Source organism: Bos taurus, chromosome 21 (assembly GCF_002263795.3).
Source record: "Bos taurus isolate L1 Dominette 01449 registration number 42190680 breed Hereford chromosome 21, ARS-UCD2.0, whole genome shotgun sequence".
NCBI lineage: Eukaryota > Metazoa > Chordata > Mammalia > Artiodactyla > Bovidae > Bos > Bos taurus.
Genome location: NC_037348.1, coordinates 68,658,392 through 68,674,501, shown reverse-complemented (window position 1 = coordinate 68,674,501; position 16,110 = coordinate 68,658,392). Strand labels below are relative to the sequence as shown.

General features: G+C 66.6%; 1 protein-coding gene across 1 annotated transcript in view; it reads right to left on the bottom strand.

Annotated features, from left to right (window-relative positions):
- The window catches only part of KIF26A (kinesin family member 26A), a 39,335-nt gene extending 27,656 nt beyond the window's left edge, over positions 1–11,679 (bottom strand). Inside the window, exons 1-2 of the mRNA XM_024982195.2 lie at positions 11,479–11,679; positions 10,869–11,114 (exon numbers count right to left, since the gene is read on the bottom strand). Of these exons, the coding sequence (XP_024837963.1) occupies positions 10,869–11,114; positions 11,479–11,520 (288 nt within the window). The 5' untranslated portion in view covers positions 11,521–11,679. The remainder of the gene's footprint in view (positions 1–10,868; positions 11,115–11,478) is intronic.
- Positions 11,680–16,110: the final 4,431 nt, after the last annotated feature.

Genomic DNA, 16,110 nt, shown 5'->3' with positions numbered 1-16,110 from the left:
TGGCCCCTGCAGCCCGCCCGCCCCCTGCCCTGCACCGAAGGGGACACCTGGGTCTCCCCGTAACTGCAAGCCTAGTATCAGGAGCCCAAGAACAGGAGCTGGGGAGCCCAGCGGAGGCCCTCACCTAGCCTGGAGGGTCAGGGAGGGATTCCTGCAGGAGGTGACATCTCTGGAAGAAAAAATAGGAGGAGGAGGGAGCCAGTTCTCAGAAGGAGCCTCACTGGAGGGAAGCTAGTAAGAGTCCCACTCCCGGGGCCCAGGCTCAGCGCCTCAAGAGCCCACCGGGCTCTGCCTCAGCCCCTTCCCGGGGGCAGTCCCACAGGGCTCAGCGTCTGCACCGGGGCCAGCCCCTCAGCATTTGTGTCCTTCCCCAGGGACGAGCCCCAACCACGTGCAGGGTCGGGACACTCCCTCCGTGACCACCCAGGACGTTCCCACCACCAGCTGACATTGCAAACCCACACGCGGGCCAGGGTCTCCACTCCAGCAGCTCCTCCCTGTCACCTGACAGCCCTCCCTGTCACCCCCAGTCTGCAGAACGGGGGCCTCCCCGTCCCTGATCATACAGGCTCTGGCTGCAGTCCGGCTGCCCGGTTGGCCACAAAAGGGACTATGACCTCCTCAAACCCTCGGATGCAAAGGCCGATGGCACCGTGCAAACGGGGGTGCCTCAGTCACCCCAGCTGGGACCCCCCGAGCCTGACCTGCGACCGGCCAGACCAGTGTCCACAGACCCCTGGGAGGGCTTCACGGGGGTGACAGCTGAGGTCGGGTGGCCTCGCCACGAGGGGACAGTCTCTGGTCCAGCATTAGCTGGCGATCGCCCTCCTCTGTGTCCCCAGAACAGGTAGACTCAGAAATAGTTCCGGTTCTGTCCACATCACTGTGATAGAGTGAGGACTGAAAAAAATTGAATCAGGTGACTTTTTTAGTTTCCCAATTTCACAAGCTTTATGTTCACACTCTACCGCAGGTTCTTCGGTGTGCAACAGCATCGAGTCTAAAAAAACAATCCAAGACTGAAAACCAACGTGAATTAGAAAACAAAGTCGTCAGGAAAGCTGCGCAGATAGACTTCCTCAACGCAGGGTGGCCACAGGTTTGTGCAAAAACGCTGTATCCAAAAAGCTCGACGAAACGAGCTGAGCCTGTGCCGCCCACACTCCCTGCAGGCTGGGCCGCAGAGCTGTCCCCTTAGAACGCTCCCCCCCGCCCTGCCGGGACCAGGTCGCAGGAGGGCTGACCTGGCCAGGCCGGCCTCGCCAGCTGCCTGATCCACGGGCCGTTCCGGAAGGCCTGGCTTTGCTCTGGCTGGGGCTGGCGGGCCCCAGAGCCTCTGAAGTGCCTGACGGGCCTGGTCCCAATTAACAGACACCCCCGCCCCCCAGCTCCCCCGTGGGGCCCCGGAAACGCTTCGGGGACTTCACTCAGGTTGTCCATGGGCCACAGATGGAAGCCAGACGCCCCATCCCCAAGCCACACGGGGCTCAGACAGGCCGCGGCCGTCACTGTCCCCCCACCACCCCCCTGCCCGTTTTTTCCAGACCTGACTCTGATGACTCTGGTTTTTCCACTCTGCGGGAGGCGGCTAATGGTGGGCTGGCGAGGGGAAGGGAGGGCCGCCTGCTACAGCCATTAACCCGACTTGAAAGGCGGCCCCGCCCCGCCTGCCCCAGGCCCAGCCGCCCATTGTTCTAGGGCCTCTGCCTGCCTTGGGGAGCCCGGCCCCCAGGGAGCACACCCTGGTGCCCCCTCCACGTTAGGCTGGCTTGGCAAGCCAACTGCAGGGGCTCCTGCGCTTGTGGAAACCCCCCAGACCACAGATGGTCTCCCAGGAATTCCCAGGAGGGCCGGCCGCACCTTACTCAGGCCCCATCCCGTGGCCAAAGCCCCCGTGAGGGGCCAAGCCCCTCTTCCAGTACCAGCAGCCAAGCCCACTCCCCTAGGAGACCCTCACCACCATCACTGCATAGGGCCCACTGAGCCCCCCAGTCCTCAGGGGGCTCCCAGTGTGGGGCAGGCCCACCGCTCCAAGCCCTGTGACACACGCGACACCAGCAAGGAGGAGAGGCCCATCTGGGATGACCACACAGAGAGCAGGGGGCCCTGAGCCCTTCACCGAGGCCAGGCAGCGTGGGCTGGGCCGCCATGGGTGCCGAGGGCGGCTCGGGCGGAAGCTGGGCTGCTGAGCATCCCGGGACAGTCACTGCCTTCCGCTCACTCGGACCCACAGCCCACCCCTGGAGACCACCCCTTCGGACCAGCGAGCCTCGGGCGGGACCGACCTAGAGCAGACCCCCTGCCCCCAGAACCCTGGCCTGGGGCTTGGGGACTCCAAGAGGGGGCTTCTCCTGGGGGCTGGCACTGGCCACTCCCAAGATGGGCCTCCGGGACACAGGAAGGCGAGGTGCTGACCCTGGGCAGCCCCCAGAGAGACAAAAGCCCTCCCTCGTCCTCAGCCACACCCCTGTCCCAGCAGAGCCCAGCAAAGCGGGAGCTGGGGGCGGGCGGGAGGGGCGGCCCACCCTCCTGGGCCTGGTCTCCTCCCCTAGCCCTGGGGCAGCTCAGGGCAGCAGCCTGCGCCCAGGCCCTCGAGGGGTCACAGCCTCAAGTTGCACAATTTTAACACCCCCCACCCTGAAAGGCCCAGCCAAGGCACCCACCCCTCCCCTCAGGAGCCCCGCACCTTCAGAAAGACAGTAATTACCCCACCACAAAATATTACTGTTAATTTCCTCCTTATGGTCTAATTAAACAGATACTTTACTTGCATGTGGAAAATGTTTTTCTTCATTTGATTCAATTTAGCATAGTATAACCCACCCTTGCACGCTGCCTGGCTTTCGGGGAGTTCCCCCCACTTAAAAATGATGCCTCTCCATCCTTCATCTTGTTTCCAGGGTCTCCAAGCTGCTTTAAGTAATCCTTCCATTCTCTCCTGTGAGGGAGCCTCAGGGGGTGCTCACGCTGCCCCACCACCACTGCCAGGACGGGCTGCCCCTGCCCAGGCCGGCCAGGCCCACCCAGAAGGTGGATGGGAGTGACCAGCAACTGCCCCCCCGCCCCCATGAGCGCCCCATGGGAAGGGGTGGGGGATCAGGTCAGAAAAGCCCCAGGACTCAGGGCTGTGAGACCACCCTGTTGAGCCCCCATCACGCTGGGTTTTAAAAGGGGGCCCAGCCCCCACTGGCGGGGCAACCAGAAGGCCCAGGGCCCAGAGGCCGGGTCTGGATGAGCGCCTGAGGCCGCCGCTTGGTCAGGCTCCGCGAGCGGGCACCGGGCACAGCCCGTCGGCCACAGGCCCCTCCTGCCCACCCCCCTTCCCTCCGCAAACAAAGCAGCTGGGCCGTGACCCCGTGTGGCCCCCGTTTCCCGAGTTGACAACAGGTCCAGGAAGGGATCCCAGGCCCCGGTGCTGCTGTCGAGGGCGCGCCCAGGTCCCGGGATCCCAGGCCCCGGTGCTGCTGTCGAGGACGTGCCCAGGTCCCGGGATCCCAGGCCCCCGGTGCTGCTGTCGAGGGCGTGCCCAGGTCCCGAGCAGCCGGGCGGGCTGGGCTGGGGTCGGGGGCTCAGCTTTCCAGCCACCTGCCTCAGCCATCCCGGGTCCTCCCACCGCGGGGTGCCTCACCAGGGGCCCACCCCCAGCCCAGGGCCCTGCCACCCGCTGAGGCCCAGGGGAGACCTGAGCCTCCCTTTGCCACCCCGACCTGCAAGCCTGCAGTTCTGAGGCCCTGAGTTGGCGCTGGAGGGGAGCCAGGGCGGGCACAGCCTGGCCCACCCAGCACTGCCCGGCACCCATCCCCAAGGCCCTGTGCCAGGCGCCGGTCAGCTGGGCAGCTCGGGGTACACACTAGCTCATTGAGACCTCCTCCCCTCAATGGCCTCCCTGTCCTCCACCCGGCGGGTGCCCCGGGGGCAAGAGGCCAGACGGGCAGGAGGGTCCAGATGGGCAAGGGTGACGGAGAAGCAGCTCCGTCAGGACCCCGGCTGTTGGGGGCGGGGGCACAGTGGGCAGGGTGCCTGGAGCACAGCTGGACACGGCCTTCAGTCCAACCATCCACCCTGGGCTCCGGCACTGCGATGGACGTCAGTCTCCTCATCTGGACCACCAGGCAATAGAGCACCTCCACGGGCTGCCCAGACCCACCCAGGATGGGGTGTGCCGCCCCCCCACAAGCCCAGCCACGGCCCGGGCCCCACAACACCACTTGGGGGGTCTGAGAGCCATGGCTGGGCACCCGACCCTTCCCACCAGCCACCTAGCAGGGAGGACAGGTGCCCGGCAGGACGACTGGCATCACATTGACACCCAGCAGCCCGGGCCTCCCATGGGCCACCTGCCCTGGCTGGAGAGTGCCCTCGGGGCTCCAGGATGACTAGCCTCCCAGGCACCACCACCTGGGAACCACCCTACCCGTGGCTGCTTTACAGACGGAGGCTCAGAGACACTGAGACCCTGAGGCCAGGCCACACAGCTTGGGAAGCAGACCTGAGACCTAGAGGGTGGGCCACACGAGAAGGGACGGGGCCAAGGACAGGGGCCCCAGGGAGGAGACCGGGGGGTCTGTGTCTGGGTCAAGGGCAGCCACCGAGCGGGTCAAGCTGAGAGGGCTTCCGGACAGTCCCTTGGCTTGGTTTCGAAAAGGCCAGGCATGTGGGGCTGGCGGGAGGGTTCCAGGAGGCAAAGTTGGGGGCGGCCTTGCACTGAGGCCGTGGGGGGCAAACAGGGCCAGGGCGCCTAGGACGGGACCGTTAGGAAGGAGCAGGCCTGGGGCAGGCCCCCGGCCTGGCAGGCTCCACCCAGAAACAGCGCAGGCCCGCACCCATCACGTGGGGTCAGAGGGGAGTGGGCATGGCAGGGCCGGGACAGCCCCCTCCCGAGGCGGGCGCGGCAGGTGCTGGGCAGCGGGCACTGTGCCGTGGAGGACTCTAAGTCCACCATCCCTGGGCCAGTCCAGCCCCCACGGCTGAAGCCAGGGAAGCTACCCGGGGCAGGGACCAGACCAGATGAGGCCAGGGAGCCCCCAAAGGGCCAGGAACCCCCCAGTCCACACGATCCCTCGGGCACAAGACCAGAAGCAAAATCGCCCCCTCACCCGGAGGGGCCAGAGGGCTACTCGGCCAAGGACGCTGTCCCCAGACGGGGAGGGCCTGCCCGGGAGCAGCCACACCACAGACCAGGAAAGTGTCTCGTCAGCCCCGCGTCCACCCAGCAGGAAGGGGAACCACGGAGGTCAGGGCTCTGGGGTGGACGCCGGGGGCAGCTCCCGGAGGCCAGGCCTCCCAGCCTGGCTGCTTCCAGAAGCTTGACAGGAGCCCACCTGGCCCTGACCACCACCGCCCAAGGTCCCCGGCCCCAGGGAACAGATGAGTGGACACCGGGTGGGCATCTGCCAGGCCTGCTCCTACCTGAGGGACGCCGGGCCTGCTCCTACCTGAGGGACACTGGGCCGGCACCCCCTGAGGGACGCCGGGCCCCCCGCTCCTATCCTGTTTATTTACTCACACCCTGCTTCTCCTTCCACACAAACTGCAGTGGCTTCCAGGAACTACTCGGCATGAATTGGAAGCAAAACCACGTGGCTAATGACCATTCATGTTAGAACAAGCAGGAGCGACCGGTTCTGACAGACAAGTAAGAAAGGGCCCACGTGACGGGCAGAAGCTGAAGAGGACATTGCTGTGAGCTTCCTGGCAGGCAAAGGAAAAAGAAAACCAGATTTCGCTCACCATTTAAGACAAGAACCAGCTCTTCTGACTTCCAGATTCAAGATTCCTTCAGGACATCTGATGGGGCCTTGAAGAGGCCCCAGTGACAGTGTCAGCCCCCAAGCTGTGCCCCACTCTTTGTGACCCTGTGGACTGTAGCCTGCCTGGCCCCTCTGTCCATGAAATTCTGTGGGCAAGAATACACTCACCCCGATCCCCATCTCAGACCAACACAAGCCCCCAGCGAGGCTCTGAGCAGCTGAGAGGCCGGGCTGACCCCTGGCTCCCCGGCTCAGCAGAGGGGCAGTGAGTCACCACCACACACTCCCCTGCTGCCCCACTACTGACCGCAGCTGGACTCTCCTCAGGAAGCTCCCTCCTGCAAGACGCAAAGCCACCTCACCAGACCCCAGCCCCGAAGCCCCATCCCTGCTTCAGAGGGCAGGTGCTCATGACCCAAAGCTCAGTCCCTCCCCCCACAGCCTGGCCTCACGCCCTAACCCCAGACCAGCAAGGACACAGGACGGACACACGGAGCCCGTCATTCCATCATGGGGCCCAAGGAAGCCCCCAGAGACAGCAGGAGACACCAGCCAGACTGCCATTCATCCAGGGAGCAGGGGCGGCCCAGGCTCGGGCCCCGGAGTGGCCAGGAGCCTCCAGGTCCCACGGCCTGCGCCCTCCCCAGCTGAATCACCAGGCCCTTGCCAGCTGGGAGGATGCCTGGCCGCCACCCCCAGGGAGCACCGCCCCGCTGCTCTGGGGCCTGCCAACACCCGGTTCAGCTGCTGACAGCAGGCGCCCCGCCCCGGGGAGCCCCTGGAAGCTGGTGGGGCTCCGCAGGCTTCAGACAGCACGGGGGGCCGGATCCAGGGATCTGACCACAGACACTCAGCATCAGCTCGGCCTAGCCCCGGCCCGCTCCGGAGCCCACCACCAGACGTCAGCGTGGTCACAGCTGGGGCCATGGGGACAGGGCACACAGAGGCCCGCCACCCCCAAGCCAGCATGGAACGCTGTCCAGGGTGGATGGGTCTTCCCGGACAGAGGTGGAAGGGTCTCCCGGCCACCAATCTTAGAAACCTGGCCACGTCACCCCGGGCCGTGCACGGGATGAGCCCACAGCCTCTTTGGCAGCCTTCAGACTCGACGTCCAGCTCGGGGAAAACATGAAGCACTGCTGGGCCCGCAGGGCTGGGCGGTGGTTCTGGAATTCACAGGGCCGGGGAGGACAAGAACCCCCCTGCCCGGGTGAGTGAGAGAGTCACGAGCATGAAAGGAGGGTTGATCCCTTTCCCCCATCGGGGCGATAATCCATTCAGCGCCGATACTGACACATGGAAGTCATGGTTCCCGAGTCGTCCCCTCGGCATGGCGCATCTGGGTGGCAGCAGGAGCCCTGCCCCCCCAGCAGCCGGGGCCTGCTGTCCTCCCTGGGGCGCTCATCGGGGCGGGGCCGGGCCCAGAGTCCAGCTCAGCAGCCCTCCAGGCGAACCGAGCTGGCGTGGGAGGGACAGTCGGGGCCCTCCGTCATTCAGCAAACTTCTCTGGGGGACCCGGCCCCGTGCCTGCTCTGACACAGCGCCCGGCCTGGGAAAGCGACACTGGCCGCAGAGACCACACAGCGGCCACGCGAAGGAAAGGGGGGTGGTGGGAAGCAGGGATGATGAAAGTGGTCTGCGGGAACCCAGGGACCAATTTGCCAGGGAGGACGGGGCCTCGGTTCTGACCCGGACACAGAGCGGCCAGTGCTAAGCTGGAGGGCACGAGGCTGCGGCTGAGGAGGAAGGCCCAGCTTCGGGCCCTGGTTGCAGGGCGGGGGGCGCTGGGAGCCCCCAGCAGAGGCCACTCAGAGGCAGGGGCAGGGAGAACAGAGCAGTGCCCAGGGAGGTGGGGGCACTGGGGAGGAGCAGCCCAGGGAGACCACGGGACAGTCCAATCCAAACCACAGGCTCCGGGCCCTGCAGGGCCCCAGGGGTCACTCAGAAACGAGGCCTGGGACCTGTGAGAGGAGAGGCGCCTCCGTAGAGGCCCAGGGGCCCCAGCCTGGCCCCTTCCCGCCAGGCCCGCCTCCCGTCTGGGTTCAGGCGGGACAGCCTCTGGGTGGGCTCCAACCTGGGCAGGCAGAGAGTGTTCCCTCCCCTGTGTCCTCAGGGGCACTGAGGCTCAGAGGGGACAGGAGACACGTCCTATCCACCCTGGGGAGGAGGTCCCTGGACGGGAACCTCAGTTACCGTCACTGCCCAGATGGAGAAACTGAGGCACGCAGAGGAGAAGGGGGCACAGGCAGCCAGGGAGACGCGAGCTCTCCACCCAGGGCACCCAACAGCTGGGCAGGCCTCAACCGCCACCCACCTCCAGTGGGCACCAAAGACCCGGACACAGAATGACCCTGAGCCCACATCCCAGGAAGAGCAGCCAGGGCCAAGGCATGCGGGCACACGTATGCCAGATATGGCCCCTCACACCTGGGGAAGGGGTGTAAAGGTGGTCCTGGGCACTGTTCTTCAGTCGCTCAGTCGTGTCCGACTCTTTGCAACCCCATGGACTGCAGCATGCCAGCCCTCCCTGTCCCTCACCATCTCCCGGAGCTTGCTCAAACTCATGTCCATTGAGTCGGTGATGTCATCCAACCATCTCATCTTCTGCCTCCGCCTTCTCCTCCCTCCTTCTATCTTTCCCAGCATCAGGGTCTTTCCCAATGAGTCAGGTCTTTGCATCAGGTGGCCAAAGTATCGGTCCCGGTACAGAGAGGGAAATTGAGGCCATGAGCTCTCAGGGAACCTGCCCGAAGTCCCACAGCAGGGAGCGGTCCGTCTACTGGCAGGAGGGTGTATGAGAAGCCAGCGAGGGGTCAAGCCCTGGCTGGGATTCCGAGGGCAGAGGATGGGGTGGCTGCGGGCTGGCGGAAAGATCAGCCTCTGTCCACACCTGAGACCCAGCAGGGACCCCTGAGGCGAGGGCCTCTGGGCCAGGTGGGGGTCCCAGCTGCACCCTCACTGACCCCCTGCCCCGGCAGCCCAGCAAGCCACCTCCTGCCCTGGGCATCCCCAGATGCCCCGAGCGTGAGACTGGGTGAGATGACAGCCAACAAAGCTCTCTGTGAACTGCTGAGCGCTGTCCCCATAAAGCTCAACTCCTCACGACCAGAAGCAAGAAAGGGCCCCCCAGGAGAATTCTAGGAACCACCTCTGCATTCCAGCGCCTCAGCTTCTGAGCAGAGCTCAGTGCCCCTGGACCCTGGGGCCAGACTCCTGGGAGGACCCACAGGTGCTCAGCCAGAGCCGGTCACCCAGCCCTCCAGCCGCCCAGCCATCACCCAGGGATGCCCGCCATCCCTCCCACGCTGAAAGCGGATGCAGCCATCCAGGCACCACCTGCCCCGCTGCCCCAAGGGAAGCTCTGGGCAGGCCAGGAGAGGCCTGTTCACCCAGGACAAGGACACCCGCCGAGACCCAACCGCCCGTCGCTGGGCCCGGGAGGCTCCGCTGGAGAGCCTGCAGCCCCCTTGGGCCCACCTGCAAACCCTCCAGAGAAACAGAGAACAACAGGGCCTTCCCTCCCCCGGGCACAGCACCCCCAGATTGAACAGCACCCCAAGAAAGGCCGCTGGAGGCTACCCCCATCTGACAAAGGAGGAAATGGGGGGGAGGGGGCCATAGAGAGGAACCGAGCTTAGGACCTCGGTCTGCTGGCTGCCAGGGACAGCTGGGGAAGTGGGTGAGCCCTCAGCTGGCACTGAGGGGTACCTGTCGCCAAACTCAAACTTAGAGAGGCCACGGGAGGTGGAAGTGAGCACTCCGGGTGATTGGGGCCTTTCCTGATGAGCTCGTCTGCAGGAAGAGACCGCTGAGGCTCCCAGGTGAGGGACCCTGAGTCCACCAGCGACTGGTGTGACCTGGAGCTCTCGCCACCAGGATCAGCTGCCCACCTGCAACCTGCCAGCCGCACGTCCAGCACCACCAGGCAAAGCCCGGCTCCGTCAATAAAACCCCTCCTCTCTATGGCCTCGTCTGCCTCTAATGGGGGAGCAAGATGGCCCTGTGGCTCTGACAGGCCCCCAGCGTATATCCGCAAACATGCTCTCCTGGGGCCTGAAGGTGGTGTGTTCTTAAGCAAACTCAGGCCATCCGGGGCACAGAACTTGGCTAGACTGTACCCCCAGCTCAGAGCAGCAGACGTGGGAGGTTCCAGCCCCAACCCAGGCCAGGCCACAGGCCCCTCCCTCCCCTGACCACCGAGAAAGGGTGCCCCGGACACACATCAGACTCACGTTCCCCTCCTGCCCCCTGCCCACGCCCACACTACAGGGAACACAGTTGGACTCCAGGAGGCCAGGGTCTCGCCCAAGACCGAAGGGCCTCCTTGGAGAACTATATTTAGATTCAATGGGGATTATTCGGCCTTACTTCCCAGGACAGCTTTCAGAAAGGCTGCAGGTCAGGCGGGAAGGGCTTCCTCTGGAGACCCCCACCCCCCCACCTTCCCAGGCTGTGGAAACTTCCAGGGCGCATTGTTCCTGGAACAATGGTCCCCGTTCCTTCCAAGACCAGGGCGAGCCCATTGGCTGCAGATCTCAGCAGGGCCCAGGCCCCTGGCAAACACCTTGGCAGCTGGACCGGAGACTGGGGGAGCACTCGGTTGACCATGGCCTCCAGTGGCAGCGGCCCAGAGTGTGTCCCTCATACGGCTCTCACCCACGAAGCAGGAAGGGAGCAGCGTCGGCCCCCCTCACAGCGGGGGGCCCACCCCCGGCCTTCCAAGCCCTCCTGCCCCAGGTGTGCAGTTTCCAGACACTTGGCTGGGGGCCCAGGTGCCCCAAGGGCAACAACGCACGGGGTGACCTCTTCTGCAGGCAGGGCAGGAGCTGTCCCGCCCAGGGTGGAGGCCTCGCCACCTCCCTCTCTCCCCTCCCCCTCCCACACACAGACGGTTCCAGCTGCCTCTCTGCAGCGGGAACCCGGCCCAAGCCCCCTCCAATCAGACCGTAGGACCCTCTGAGGATGAAGCCCCCCAGGGGTGTTACAGACGGAAACCGAGGAGGCAGGAGATTGGCCAAAAATCCACGGTGAAGCTTTGCGCCTGCCTCCAGCACGCTAGTCTCCCAAGTTCCAGCATGGGCCCTGCCCTGGGGACCGGCCCGAGGAAGAGTCACTTACCCGGAGGGGTGTCCCAGGCCCGCTGACCAGCTTCCAGGCCTGTCGCTTGAGCTCGGCGAGCTTCGTGTGGCAGTGACGGCACCATCCGCCTCCACCGGCCGAGTGGCCTTGCTCTGCGCCCGGCCCGGCGCCCTCGGGCGCAGGGCGGCTGCCGCATGGGTCCTGCTCCGGCCCGGCGGTCAGCCTCTTGCGGGGGGACACTTCCAGCAGCTGCAGAGGCTCGCGGGCCGGGCCGCCCTCGGCCACCTGCGGGGGGGAAAGGGGACAGTGAGCTGAGCCGCTGGGCGGGGCCACCCCAAGGACCCAGGCCCGGTAACTCCAGACCTCAGAGCGCCCCAGCCCGAGAGCGACGCGCTCGACAAAAGTTAGGAGCGCTGGGCGCCGACCTGCAGCCCACCGCGTTCTTCCATCCCAGGAAGTCCTGATGGGGCTGCCCCCAAGCCAGCAGGAGGCCCGGCGCCACCCGCGCCGTGCTCCAGGCCCCGCCCCCAGGGGACGCCGCGCGCCCCCCGCCCGCCCGCCCGCCAGCATCCTCGGGGTCCCGAGATCGGTCCCGCACCGCCCGGAGGCCCGCAGTCGCCCGCCTTCCTCTCGGGCCCTCAGCGCGTACCGCGGGTTGCGCAGCGCACAGGGGGCCGCCGCGGCTGCCCATGGCCCGGACGCAGGAAGGGCTGGGCGGGCGTTTCGGGGCCACCCCGGCTCTCCAGGGGCGCCGCGGCTACGTGATCCGGCCCAGAGATGCCCCCATGGCCCGTCCGGTGGCTCCGAAGTTCGCGGCGCGGGCGAGTGGAGAACAGAGCTCCGCAGATGCGGCGGCGGCGGGCGCGCACGGAGGCGAGGGCGGGGCCGGGGCGGGGCCGGGGACTCCGGGGCGGGGAGGGGCGGGGCTCCGGGAGCGCGACCCCCCCCCCGCCTCCGCCCCCGCCGCTCAGGCTTTCGCTCCGCAGCGCGTGGGGGAAGGGGTCCCGCATCACGGCGCGGCCCCACCCGCTCCGAGGCCCCTCAACCTGTTAGGCGAGTCTCAGTCCCAGGGAGGGGCGCTGGGGGCCCGCGGTGAGATACCCGGTATACGCGCGCGCGCGCGCCTGGCCGTTCGGCTCCCAGGACACTGGGGTCTCCTTGGGAGACACCAACCCACTCATCACTTTACAAGCGGGGAAACTGAGACCGCCGTGGGGAAAATCTTGCCCAAGGTCACACATCGAAGTGGAAGGGGACAAGCCCCGGCTCCCGGACTCCCGATCGCTTTCCCCCGAAAATCCAGGGCACTCTGCGTCTGGGTCTGTCGCGCGTGGGTGAGGGTCGCCGCGGTCTGCGCCCCGGAACATGCGCCGCTCACGCCGGTGCATCTGCTGTGTCTAGGCGTGTCGGCAGAGAGCACGCGGGGCTTCGCAGCCGCGCGCGTGCAAGAAGGCTAGTGTGCGCGCCGTGCGCCCGGGAAGCGGGAGGAGGTGGCCCCGGGGGTGAGCGCGGGACCTGTTGTCAGCCGGCCTGGCAGATGGGAACTTAGCTGCGGAATTAATTGCCTGTTTGTCTCCGGCTGGGAGGTCGCCCCCCACCCCCCGCCCTGCTCCGGCGACCAGTTGCTCCCGCTCTGGCTCGGGCCTCGGGGTCGCCGCTCTCCGAGACGGCGGGCTGCGCGGCGTCCGGGGTCTGGATCCGCCCGAAGCCCGGGGTCCGGGTCGGCGGGCGTCGCCGCCCGGCTGCTCGTGACGCGGGCGCCCCCTGCTGGTCGCCGCGCCACCTCCGCCGCCAGGCTCCGGGGAGACCGACCGCGCGCCACGCGTCCCGCGTCCCGGGCGGAGAGGCGCCCCTAGGAAAACCGTGGTCCTGGTGGAGACCCCAGCCGCTGCGCGCTGACGGGCACGCAGGGAGACTATCACACAGATTCCACCCGCTCCCCGCCTCTCCTGAGCCTCTCAAAGCGACTCCTCCTTTATGTTTTGCCCCCACCCTCCCTGTCGCTTGAACGGGCCTCACTCCCCCAAAATAGAGGAGCGCGGTGATCATGCCCCTCCCGCGTCTCCGAGTCTTTAATGGCCTGCAACGCGGTGGGGGGCGCACAAAGTGGACAGAGGCTCCCCACTCTCACTCCACGGTCCCACGCCGTCCAGCCCGTTTCCACCCTGCCTGGCGGCGGAAGATCCCCTTTCCCAGATCCTCTAAGCCTCGTAAAGGACAAGGGGCGTCAGCACCCCGTCCGCATCCCCCGCCCCGCAACTGCTCCGGGACACGGACACACACACACGCAGGCCCGGGAAGCGCGGCTGTCCGTAGCACACCTACGGGGACACTCCCCACCTGCTCCTCCAGAAACACGTCGGCGCAGGAGCCCCGGTCCTGTGTCCGGGACCGGCCACGCCCGCAACTTTGTCCGCACGGTTGCGACGCTTCCAGAAGCACACGCTCGCACCCTGCACGCGGGTTCTCAGGAGTGATCAGACTCAGCCCCGAGGAATCTGGACCACCTCGGGACTCAGGATCAGCCACGAGACTCCCGGCCCTCTGCCTCGCCCTCCCCAGCAAGGCGCGCGGTGGGACGCCGACGGTCCCGCTGAGCGGAGACAGATCAGCCCTGACGCGGGAAAGTGCAGCCCGGCCTGCTGGACGGTGCTCAGAACCTGCCACCTCTTTCCAGCACCGCGAGCCGCGGGAGCCGGGCCGCGAAGTCGCGGGACGGCGCCGCTGCCGCTAGCGGGGGTCCGCCGCCTGGCCCTCACCTTGGTTCGGCGCCGCAGGAGGTGGCTGGTGAACCCCAGGATGATCTCCGAGTCCAGGCAGAGCGCCCCCATCTCCAGCAGGCTGGGCACCTTGCGGGGCGCGCCGCGGGGCGGCTCGGGCGGCCCCGGCAGCGCCATGGAGGAGCCGAGCGCGGGGAGCGCAGCGCGGGGAGCTGGCCCGAGCTCCTCCCGCGGCTGCAGCCGCCGCCTCCTCCCCGCCCGCGCGCTCACTAGCCGCGCTCCCGCCGCCGCCGCGCTCCGCACGGGACCGCCCGCCGTGTCCCCAGTCCTCGGCGGCCCGCGCCCGCCGCCCCTGCGCTCGCTCCGTGCCGCGCGCCCCCGCGCTCCGGCCCCTCCCGCCCGCACCGACAGCGCCCCCTTCGCCCGCGCGGCGAGCTAGACTCCCGGACACGCAGACTCGAGGAGCCGGGCGGGGGGCGAAAACCCTGCAGGCCATGGGGCGGAGGATGGGGGCCAGGACCTGGCCTGGGTCTGCACCCCTCTGCTTCACGCGCCTCCTACCCGCTGCTCTGACTGCGAAGCACAGCGACCGCGAGGCCGCGCCAAGCGGGATTCCGCCAAACCGACCTCCAATCCGCCCAGGGGACCCCGCATCTTGGGTCCCCAGTCCTTGGCCACGTGTAGGGAGCCCAGTGACCTTGCGACCCCTCCTCTGCCCACAGCTACCCTGTCCGGGGTCCCTCCTTGGAAGCCCTCCATCCCACACCCCAGCCTGAGCCTACGGACTCCTAAAGCCCGCCCCGCCAGGACCCCAGAGTGCCTCCACTCCAGGGATCCTGATTCCGCACCCATCTGCAGCCTTCTCTGCCCTTGACCTGGGCCCCTCCGGCCGATCCTGAGACTCACCACTGGCTGGAGGATCCCTGCTCTTCGCCGGGCGCGACCAAGGGTCGGAGTCAGTAGCAGGACCCTCTGGGAGCAGGGGGTGGATTCTACCGGGATACAACTCGGGCCGAATCCCGCGCTCCTACTATGCGCAGCCCCCAGCCTCGCAAGCTGGCGGGGCAGCCCCTAGGGGTGCAGGCCGGGCTGCGGGACACCTGCCTGGGGAGGATGGCGTCCCAGGGACAGGGTAGACTAAATAAGTTAGGCCCACGGGGAGGTCTTTGGGAGTTAAGGCAGGGGAGGGGGGTATTAGGGACCCCGCCAGGGGGAGATGAACCTGAACAGGACCTGGAAGATAAGCAGGCGCAGAGAGAGGAACGAAGCGCCGAGGGCCTGGAGGTCTCAGCGCCGGGACCTTCCAGAGGCGCAGACGTGCTGTGGGCCTCACGTGTCGCCCGGCCAGCCTCGCAGCCCCCTCTGTGCCCTGGGAAGGACCATGAATCTCTCACCCCCCACTCTTCCTCTGCCAGGAGACCCTCCTGCTTCCCGGAGTTCCACCGCTGACATTCCTAGTGGCAGACGGAAGACTTTATCTCCACCTGACTACACCGATGGGCTTGCCATAAACGCCTTATCTGCCGGACACAGGACTGCATGACCACTGCTCTGCCCCACTGGGGCCTCGGGTCAGGCGAGACCCCCAGGGGGAGCTGCCCGCCTCCCTGTCCTTGAGGCCAACCCTGGCCTGGGGCAGAGATCGGGACAAGCTGGAAAGGGGGCCACTATCCCCCCTCTCCCCCTACTCTCCCCCCTCAGCCCCCTCAGTCCCCTCCTCTCTGCTCCAGAAGGCCACCCCAGGGACCTCCCAGCCTCCTCCCTCCCACTTGGACAGGCTCTGCAGAGGACTGTCCGGCCTCCCCTGTCCTCCAGCACCCTGAGCCTGAGGGGGCTTCCTCCAGTGAGCCCTGCTCTTCTGGGAGGCGGCCACCACCACCTCGGCGGATTGATTAAAGCCATCTTGGGGATTTTTTTAACATTTAATTTACCAAGCACGCCGCGGCCAGTCAGAGCTGTCCCCAGGGAAATCTAGGCCAAGGGAGCAAAAGAGAAAAACCCCTGCAATTGAGCAGAGCTCTGACAGGATTAATTGCGGGACTCAGCTTCCAATCAGACCCCACGTGGCAATATTTCAGGAAGGCGGGAGGACACGAGGCTGCAGTGGTCAGATTCCTGAACTGGATATGGGGAACCCAAGCTCACCATACCACTGCCACCATGAGCTGCTGGGGACATTGGAACCCCCCCATACACACACACAGCGCACATGCCACCCAAGCTCCTGCCAGGGGTTTCCAGTCCACCCCCAGCCAGCCTTTCAAAGAGGGGCCAAGCCCTTCCAGCCAGCAATCTGAGAGCTGGGCAGGCACCCTGCCCAGCATCCACATTGCACTTCAGAAGATGAACACCTGCAGCCGCTTCTCTGTGATGGTGGGAAACTGGACCAGTGGGGCAGTGGGCAACAAACCCTAACAGCTGATCCCTGGTGAAAGTGGACACAGGTCAGAGACCGGGGCTCCTGGAAAGATGCCCCGTGTGCCAGCACCCATAAAAGCCCGGGCCTTTCCTGGGGGAGATGCTGCACACAGGTGGGAGTTGCTGCTTCAGTGCGGAGGAGA